Below are 10,516 nucleotides of genomic sequence, written 5' to 3'. Positions count from 1 at the left end.
TGGGAGACCATTGAGTGTGGAGAGAGAACAAATGGAGGGTGAGATGGAGGGTCTTCCCAGAGAATCTCAATTCCCCAGCCAGGATCCTCTTCCCTACATAGTCCTCCGCTCCCCATGCCGCCGCAAGTGACCGTGTGACGGGCAGCTGGAGCAGAAGCAGAAGCCTGTGCCCGGTGGCCGGTCATAGTCGGTGTCGGCTCACTGGGGTCATCTTGGGAGCGTGGGAGCATGCGAGAGGGGAGCCTTGCCGTCAAGGATGGTTGGTTATTTCACTTCGTAGGGTTGCCTGCAGGGGATATTACATCGAAATCGATAGTGGTGTGGGGAAGCTTTTCGCAGCGAAGAAGCAAACGAAACAATGGAGGCAGGTTTGACAATGAATGCACAATGGAATGCTGAGAAAGAGTGCGAGGGAGAGGTAAGACCGGATTCTGGAGCGATGATTGTAGCCTCTTTGGAATTAGGCATGTCTCGTCCATCCTCCAACATTGAACAACAGAACAAGCCAGCTGCTGGCTGAAGCTGGATCAGCGGTCACTCCCCTTCGGACTCGTTGCAGATTTGTTTAGCCATGATGAGGTCGCCGGTGATACGTTACCAATGGAAGCATCCCGTCCATGGTGGGCTGAGATGCACGCAAGATGTGGCCATCTCTGCTGGCGACCCGCTCCTGCAGCGTATGTTCGCTGCCATGTCCCAACGAGGCTTTTTGTCCGGCATCGATCCAGAAGCAGCGACCGTGGCCGCGCGTGAATGGTGTTCCAGGAGGCCGGGAGGCAGGGCTTGCATGGCATGGCACGGCATGGCCTGGACGAGGATCCTAAGATGCAGCGGGCGGGATCAGAAGAAGGTGGCGAGCATCGCATCCATGGCCACGGTCAACCTGCCAGGAGTGCCAGGAGTGCCAGGAAGTTCATCCATCCAACCCACCCGACACTCGATGTGATGCGCGCAATATGTTTCCACGAAGCGGATGCAGCATGCGTCCTAGTGTGGATCCAAACAGACCATCGGTCTGCTAGCTTGCATGTTATGGGGGTTAAACTTTGCACGTCAACTGACCGCCTTCTACGAGCGTGGAATGGATTTGCCTGTATCTGTAGGGCTAGCATGCAATCGTCAGTTGGGGAGGTCTTTGGAGCTTGCGGGATTCACCTCGAGAGGGGCAGATACACGAGATGTGCGACTCAGGTCCCTGCTTTGAGAAGCTCCAGAAGCCAGACAAAAGTCCAGTGACTCTGGAACTCTGTAGGCACTACCAGCCTTTGGGACGGATCATTGGTCGTCTTCTTGCAGTCTGCGCAATGTTTCAATAAGACACGGCGGGAATAAGACGCCGCGGGCATGTCGGGCAGCAGTGAACGACAAGTTGGATAAGTGAGAGCGAAGCAGAGGTAGAAGCGTGTTTGTATCCGTTCAAGCGCCAACTGCATTGCTGTGCTGTCATGGAAGAGCTGTCGGTGCATGAGACAGAACGCGGTCATGGTCTCTTTGACGGATTGTGTATTGCATAGACAGACATACACCGTACTCTGTAGTCCGTACACGTATGTTTCCATAGTGCTCGAATCGTGGAGCCGGTCTGGACGTGAATATGACAGGTCGGAATTCGATGAGCGTGAGACAGAAGGGCCTTCCGGATCAAGATCGCCGCAGTGGGCCGGAGAGAACAAGTATCCATAGCGTCTGGGAGTTGTGTCCGTCCGCTGGCTGCGGGAGGAATGGATGAGACGAGATCGTTCTTGATGAGTCCTTGTCGTCTTCTCGAAAAGACGGTGACGGTGACGTTAGAGCAAGCCAGGGCTAGATTCCGTCTTCCGCGAGAGAAAATGAGGAGCCAAAACGTGTCCAAGGTGCAGCTGGGATGGCATGGGCTGGGAGGGCAGGGATAAGCGGTAGGTATGCCAGCCCAGCTGCCCAGGGCCTAGGAAAACCTACTCCAGCGGTGGAGAGGGAAGGCAGACAAGAACGAGGGCGAGGAAGTGGTTCCGTTGAGGATACCTTTAGCAAGCGCGGACCAGGAAAGCCCCAGGATGAGGATGGTTGTGGTGGTGCAGGCGTGATGTGTCAGGGAACAGGGGATAAGGAGGAATGTGGATGCGCCATGGGTGCCCAATATCCAGATGGTTCAAGTGTAAGTGCGATGTGGTTTGCTTGCTTGCTTTATTGTGCTGTGCTGTGCATCGCGTCACATCACGCAGTGCATGACTGGGCTGGCTTGGGCCGTCTTGCAATGAAGGGTTATCAAAGGTGGTGTTGAACAACTCAGAATCGTCTCAGATGGTCGAACTCTTAGACTCATAGACTCATAATCACCGTATGGCAATTGCCAGCAGTCAGTTGAGTAGGTAAGCATCGGATGCCGTTTTAAGACAAGGCGAGTGAAGCTTGAGACATTCAACGATAGACTCGCAGCTTCTTTTGTCTAGGGCTCAGATACTCGGAGAAACTCAGAGTGGGTGTGTATGCCTTTTGAGGAGACATGAGAGGAGTCGAGACCTGGAAGCTAGTTGCAACACAAGCGGGCGGGGTGGGAAAAAAGAGATGAGAGTGATGTGATTAATGAGCGGGGAAGAAGGGAACTAGACAGAGAACGAAAGGGAGAGAACCAGAGGAAGAAACGAAATGAAAAGATGAAAAGCCAATTTTGGTTGGCATCGACGATGAGTGAACGGTGCGGCACTTGACCGACTGTCAAGACTCAACAGCCAGGCTCATGCTCAGGCTTCGGCTCAGTCTTGAGTCTCGACTATCTCATTACTATCACCCAGGCTGGCGCGATTCGATTCATGCTTTGCACAATGAAGCGATGAATGTCGTCCGTTCCCTTTCCTCCCGCCCCCAATTCCAATTTACCACCTTCATCCCAGCTTGCCCTACGCGGTGATGCTTGCATGTTTGCCTAGTGGTCCCTCGCAAGGAAATTCCGTCATCAAATAGACTTCCTTACCCACGGCTAGCAGCTCCTCATTATCCATCTTGCGCAAGAAAAGACACAAACACTCGTCGACACCACCTGAGCCGTCCCCTCCCCTCCTAAAGCTCGGCCCAGGAGCGGAGTATGTCGCCTGTCTGCCCAAGCCGTCGGAAGGTCAGGGTCCAAGAACGCATGACATCCAATCGAGAGCGAGGTCAATCAAGTACGATACACAAGTTGAGTTCCTTGCAATTAGACTCTGCTGAGAGCCTGGCACACAAGTTCCAGATACACACCGTTGAAGGCACTCATCTTTCAAGCTCCAGCCTCCCCTTTCCCGCGTTGCGGCTTGCCCCAGATTCCGAACGATACGCTGCCTACCGAACTCTAAAGCGCCGGAGGGCTGTCGCCATCGGCAGCAAGCCGGATCTCGCCTCGGAAGTAGCATCCTGCTGCCGGTGGGCACTACGCTACCGTGCTAATGCTTTGAAGTATCTGTACGGATAAGGTAGAGACATGTCCGGGGGAGGGAGACATGTCTCGATAACGAGGTCTAAAGCAGCCCACTTCTGTTCAGGACATTCAGGTGAGTTGGGTCACGATGAACCGTATCCGTCCAGACCTGAGAGTAGCTACTGGCACACTACTGCGTAGATTGCCAGAGCCTAGAGTAAATTGAGCACCATGCCCTTGGAATGTGCACTCCAAGTGCCTGGCACCGTTCGTGTCTCCCCTGCAACTCGCAGAAACATGCCGATGGGTGCGCAAGCCTCAGGGTGCGCTAGGCGGAGGAACTTGGTCAGGAACCACGGCCCATGTACTGGTACACCCAAAAGAAGAGGGCCGTGACTTACATCATTCCGCATCTGCCGTACCGGCTGCTACCCATCTCCTGGTCCAGCTCCGCTATTGTTTCTTCTTGAATCTTGCCTAGCTCTGGTTTCGTCGTCCTTTCCCCTTGTGGTTTAATGTCGTCCAATCCAAGTCACGGCAGTAATTACTCAGTATTCCGTATACGTACCTACTGTCAAAATGAGTTGGTACCTTAGTCACGTCTAGATAACTCGAACATCGTCGTGGGTTGTCATGGACCGGACGCACTCCATACAGATCACCTCTTTGTCTTCTTTTCAGCCCAACCTTCATTCATCCTGGACACCGCCGTGAAGCAACGGAACATTAGAGTATCGCGCACCCGTCACCGACAGACGTTCCGTCGGATCCCGCCGGTGGGAGAACCTGCACGACGAGTCATCGACTGACCAGCCTCTAGTTCACCTCGAACACGCACACACATACACCCACACAAACAAAACATCTGGGTTGGGTATGTCATCTCGAAACCCAAGCCCAGCTTACCTGAACTGCAATCGCGCGCGCGCTCGAGTACTCTCCTTCTCGTCAGGTGTACAGATGCCAGAACCGCTGCTGCACGAGATAACGGCACAGAGTTGTGGCTCAAAGTTTCCGTGTCTTCCTTTCTTGGCCACTCATGCGAATCAGTACAGCTTTATTCCCGCCCTAGACGGGCATTCCAAACGTCACCGTTGATCAGATGGATCCCAATCATAGACATTCATATGGCCCGCCGTTGCGCTAACCCAACTGGCCCCCATTCTTCACTATCCGGCTTGCCGATTCGACATTAGCCCAAAGGCTTGCAAATCGACTTTCCTAAAGGCTAAACCGCCACACACGGAGTGCGGATTTAGCTAACTACCTGGATCCCGGGGGCTACAAGCTGCGCATCTGGGTATACACTGAAGCGAACCAGAACCGACGGACGCTCCGGGTCCTTACAAGATATGGATGTGACCAGGTGCTCCATTGCCCGCGGATACTACCCAGTATACATCACCTGGATACCCTATACTCCGCTCTGTATCCGTGCTGAGTACGGATATACACATATGGAATGTTATTCAAGAGACTGACGCCGAGCCGAATGGATGTGCAATAATAATGGCGATCTGCTCAGCATCACCCACGCCGCGCTGGAACCTACCCGCACCGGGCAGGCGGGCACTTTTGGGATGAAAAGTCTTCGACGGGGATCTATGGACTTGAACGTTGGACACTACTACCGCACTATTCTCTGAAAAGATACGGGACACCGCAAGCTACCGTCTACCTCCCCTCTGTACCTTGCCATGCTCGACGAACCACGCTAGCCGGCTAGTTACCTAGCGTCTGAGTAGCTTCCATGAGCCTGGTCGAAGGACGTCGTCTTCACTCCCCCGTTCTACTTCTCTCGCTTCTCTCCCCTCCCCCCCGGAGACCTACGCAGGGACCCCCGAAATCCCGGCCGATTTGGATTTTTCTCCCTCCTCCCACGCTCCACTGGCTGAGATGAGAGAAAGGTCCAACATCCCGCGTTTCTCCCTCGGCCTGCCAAAGTCGGTCAGAAGGGCGGTGATGAGAGGGGAAGCTCCCCGATTCTTGCATCATGCAGCGGAAGCCGTTCCTGGGGCGTAAGAGCATTCCTCTTCTCCTTTCAGACATATCTGACTGCTGCTGACAACAGGCCCCAGTGCCTTACCTGCACACACACACCTCAGACGCGAACACATCTGTGCGAGAGGGGGACAGCAAGATACGCAATGAGCATCGTAGAGTGGTAGACGTGCCACCACCCTTGCAGGTCACGGAGCTGCCCTCGACACAATAACGGCTGCGCAGCGCATCGTCATCTCGCGGCACCTTGGGTTCATGACAAGCTCCCCGCTACGTCTCGGCCGAGCAGTCATTCCTCGCGTACTTGAAAGTTGACGCCGCCTGAGCTGAGCATTGTGAATTTGTGCGGACAGCTAGCTCAGGCTAGCTAGCTGCGAAGCATCACTAACTGCTGCCCGTCATTGCTAGGAAGACCGAGGCAGCAGAAGCAAGCACCATCCCAGTTTCTCGCTGCCCTTCCGGAATGGCTCTTCAGTCGAGAATAGTTTGGCCCCGTGCGTCAAGCATGGCTAACCCTCCTGGAAAAAAGTATTTCTGCATGGCATGTCACAAGAAGCAAAAACAAGAGGCAAACTTCCCTAGGTCAAGGTCCTAGCCAAAGCCAAGGCACGCAAGCAAGACAAGTGCGCACAGAGAGAGAGAGAGAGAGAAAGAGTCGGTACCGTCATGTCAGCAGGGGACTTGTACCGTTACTTACCTCTCGACCCGAACGAGAGCAACCGGTCGACTAAGCCCTGTCAATGTCTGAGCACCCTATGGCGCCGAGACTGGGTCTACCCCCGGGTGTTTCCCTTGATCCCATGCCATGTAGGTACCCCGGCCAGCACATTTGCTGTCCACAACCCAACAGCTTCAACTTGTATCCAAATCCATGTCGCCGTTCATCCTCCTCTTCTCCTCCTTCTCCTCCACCACCGTGTACACCCCCATGCACGTTAAGCTCGTTGGTTCCCCGGCAAGTTGCCAGGGCTCGGTCGATAAGAAGGCTATGCCGCCATAAGAGAACTACGCTAGGGCAATTCAGAAAAAAATCAAATAGACCTGGTCCTCCCGACCTTGCCTAATAGTCTCTGTCGTGTAATGACCAGCGGTTACATTGGAACCATAGCAGCTTTGCAAGAGAATCCTAACCACTCCTTTCGATCACACTTGCTCATCTAAATCGAATACGACCTTGGTCATCAAGCCACCCTGCCCGGTTATCGAAATAACACTCAGTTCACACGAGGAACACGGCTCACCGCACTACGCTGCTTCGAATACTCAGCCTAGCAACAACTTTCACCTTGTGGTTCACGTTCTGCAACAATTCTTTCTTCTCAAAAGGACAGACTTACAACACGTCAAGCTTTTGGATCATCCCTGGGTTTATGAAAAGACCAGCAAGAAAGAGAACTAGCTCTAGCAAGGAATAAGGACGCGTTGGCTACTCACAGTGAGTCGATCCAGCCATCACATAGTGCCTGAGGTTCTCGGCCACTCATTGCCTGGGATCGAATCCAGAGTCATGAGTGGCCCGTTCGGCCTGCACTCTTACCACGCCATCAATACATTTAATCCTGACCATCGGCACTGCCAACCTTCAGCCAGCTTTCCAACCTCTTCCACGGCCTTTTGCGGTCACCCAAGTACTTTGTCCACTGAAACTTGCGTCTCATCTGGAGAGCTCGTCCTCCCAGTCGATAAAAGCAAAGCAGCCTGCCATCACATAGAGAGGTCATCACTACGACCACCGACGCCAATCTCGACAGGCCTGCATCTACCACATCGTGCTTTAGCCAGCTCTCTGATCAGAAGATTGACTTGACTGGGCGGCTTCCGTTGCGGCCGTTGAACAAGTCTTTCTTACCTCCTGACCTATTTGTGATATCTAGACCTTGGGACTGTTGGCTTCGACCCAGTTAGTCCCATCAAAGCCGACAACCTGGCGATCTCAGCGGTTGTCCGATTCTCTGAACATCACCAACCCCAACGTAGCCGCGAGGCTAAGGAGGGCGAAAACGCACAGGCAACCTGTCTGCATACAACTGACCGGTATCCTGGACAAGACAACGCACATTCTACCAAGCAACCTTCTCCCGGGCCAGATTCGGACTATTGCTCGGCTTCAAGTACTGGCCAGAACGGTCAATGTTCGGGCCAAAACGGCCGGGAGAGTGAAGGGGAAAAGGTCTCGATGTCACAGAGGGGGCTTGCACCTCACTCTACGACGCAATCACCACCTCGAGCTCCCTTTACTTCCCAGCAGAGTACTCTATCTCGAGACAGTCAAGCGTTCCAAGATGTTGTCCCAACCCCTTCCGCAGCCGGCGAGAGACACTCCAATGCTCCACGGTCCTTGGGCATCAGAGGGTTGATTAACCCGTCTGAAGCGCAACAGGAAAGCTCCACTGGCGAGTCATCACAACCTCGGCCAACTGACAGTCAGACCTCGCCGTATGGCATGCCTCCGGGGCAATATACCACATCTAGTGATCGTCAGTATGCATTCCAAGGTCGAGGACATCCTAGTTCTCAGCCCGGTACTCCAGCTGGTCACCCGACAACAACGCCGTTGGGCCACACACCATCGGAACACTCGCCCAAGAGTGGGTTTCCCTTCCCTCCCATGGGTGCGCCAAGGCAGATTCTCAGTCCTCGAGAAGTACGGGCAGCCAGCGTGAGCCAGACGAGTATGCGAGGCCACGAACCACAACAAACTCCCTTTTTACCGCCCAACGCTTCGCGACTGAAGCGCCCCTACCCTGGCGAGGAGGGTCCCCAGGAGCCCGTTCGTTCAGCATCCGGTCTACCCTTCTCTGGACCACCTTCCCTAGGCCCTCCTTCAGCAGGAATGGGTCCGCTCACAACGCCGCCGCGTTCCATGTCCCAGCCCATGGTTGGACACATGCAGCCTGGCAACCCCGAACGGCCTCAACTGCCCCCTATGGCACGAGATCCTCATGGTAGACCAACAGAGTTCCATGGTCAACCAATGCTACCTCCGGGTCAGAACTATCCTCCACCACAGTCACCAGGCGTCCCTGTTTGGTCCACACCTGGTGCCGGAACGTCCTTATATCAAAGTCTGCGGTCAGATGTGACAAAGGCGGAGGGTGGCATGGTAGTCAGGCTACCGGGAGACGAGGGAGGCATTCTCATACCCGTAGACGTACATCAGGCGTCAAAGCAGGCAGACGAGAAGCGCCAACGGAATGCCGGGGCTTCGGCACGCTTCAGACAGAGGAAGAAGGAGAGAGATCAGGAACAGACTGCCAGTCTGCAAAAGTTGGAACAGCGTGGACGTGACCTGGAGGCGAGAGTGCGGGAGTTGACACGGGAGAGGGACTTTTACCGGGACGAGCGCAACCGTCTTCGCGATGTGGTTCTTCGAACGCCTCTCAGCGACATGGCAAACGGACCTCCGAGCCCAACGTCGTCAAGAAGCGGAGGATCTATGGCGGAGACCAGCCCCATGGTGCAAGCTCCGATGCTGCCCCATCAATCTCAGGGCTACGCATCGAGCGAGGCGTCTTCGGTGGAACGACCGACGCGTAGACGTAGGACCGACTCGGCCCCGCCTCCAGAGTTCTCGATGCCTTCATATGGCACTCCGATCCCCCAGGCTGGAAACCTGCCACCTATGCAGGCTCCGGCGTATGGCATGATGCCGCAGAGACCCCCGTCTACGGCGCCGGGCGGAGAGCGACTACCACCTCTTCGGGGTATGGAGGGCCCTTACCCTGGCCAGGAATCGGGGCCGGGCGTGTCTGCCGGTGGTCCCTTGTATCCCAGCTACACGCGTGTCCCTCACGAGACGGGGTTCGCGAGCAGATCGGCTGGACCACCACCACCCGGTCACCACGGGCATCACCATCATATCCATGAGGGTGGCCCGCGGTAGAGCCGAGAACGACAGAACTATAACAACGTACGACAGAAAAGTGTTCATCTCTTACTTTGGCCTTTTGGAATTTTATCGACCGACCGCATTTCTCTACATCGACACTCGCTACCCAGTTTATACCCACTTCGTTTCACTGTTTCGAACTCGTTCGCTCTATACTACGAATACAGATTATAATAGGAGGGAGGGAGATGGCGGGGTTTCCAAAAGAGGACTGTTTGATTTGGGTTATTCATTTTTTGGGTTTATCTCTCAGAGAATCGCATAGTTGGGCGACCGACGCAGAACATTTCTTATGGGCTGTAAACATGGGAGTTGGCTGCATGGGAATAAGGAGAGGGAAGCAAGAGAGAAGGAAAGGGTTGTGTGTCAACAAGAAGAGTCAAAGTCATCATTACAACAGAAAGGAAAGCCATTTTTGCCTCTGCCGAGGGATGGTTTGGTCCGACCAAAATCAACTTTTCCACAGCGCTGGGTTTTATGTTTTGTTTTATTTTGCACTTTTATTGCTTTTGCTTTGGCGTGAATGGGACGGAGGGACTGGGACTTGCAAGTTCATCAAGTTGTGTTTTCAAAGCGGATATTTGATAGAGCATCGGATGTTCACCATCACAGCCGACTGTGTGTGTTTTTTGCTTTTGTTATTTCATGTAGTAGACGCCGGACTAGTCAGTGATGGCGTCGTATGTTTGATACGGAGACCGAGATTAGACCCGATTATGAGATCCTTCCACACCGGACTTTTGGTATCTATAGAAATTCAAACAATAGACGATCGACTGTGTGTTATCAATTTGGCTTGGCAAGATTGTGTCCTCTATCCAGCCCACACCCTTGAGTTACGTATTGAATCTGATAAACAAACGCCGATTTAGTCAGAACCCCGATGACGAGAAGAAACTCACGGGCGTGGGGGATAGGCTAGGGGGTGGTCGGGGGTGGTCCCAAAAAGAACTTGAAGTGAGGCGAGTGAAAAAGTGTGTGTGTGTGTGTGTGTGTGTGTGTGTGTATGTAGCTTGACCGTCAGGGGGAAAAAAGAAGAAAGGATCCCAAGTAGTTTTTACTGGATGATTTGCGACAAGCCACACGACGATCGAGAGAAACGAAGGGTGGTTTTGGCAGCCCCGGGCTCCAGGTGGCCGGTTTGACTGGACCTCTGACCGGGCAAAAAGTCAGCTTATGCCATAGATGCGAGTCATCCCAATCCATTTCGTACATGGACATTTTTTTCTGCCACTCACCCACTCGCTCACCCACGT

The 10,516-nt window shown here is 53.9% G+C and overlaps 1 protein-coding gene across 1 annotated transcript; it reads left to right on the top strand.

The window, feature by feature from the left end:
* The first annotated feature begins 4,653 nt into the window (after window positions 1–4,653).
* On the top strand, window positions 4,654–10,036 carry HER10_EVM0009267 (uncharacterized protein). Its single transcript, XM_035478758.1, has one exon. The coding sequence runs from the start codon at window positions 7,548–7,550 to the stop codon at window positions 9,252–9,254; it is 1,707 nt and encodes a 568-aa protein (XP_035336374.1). The 5' UTR covers window positions 4,654–7,547; the 3' UTR covers window positions 9,255–10,036.
* Window positions 10,037–10,516: the final 480 nt, after the last annotated feature.

The sequence above is a fragment of the Colletotrichum scovillei genome (assembly GCF_011075155.1).
Source record: "Colletotrichum scovillei strain TJNH1 chromosome Unknown Contig00003, whole genome shotgun sequence".
NCBI lineage: Eukaryota > Fungi > Ascomycota > Sordariomycetes > Glomerellales > Glomerellaceae > Colletotrichum > Colletotrichum scovillei.
This window is presented reverse-complemented; position numbering and strand designations above follow the sequence as displayed.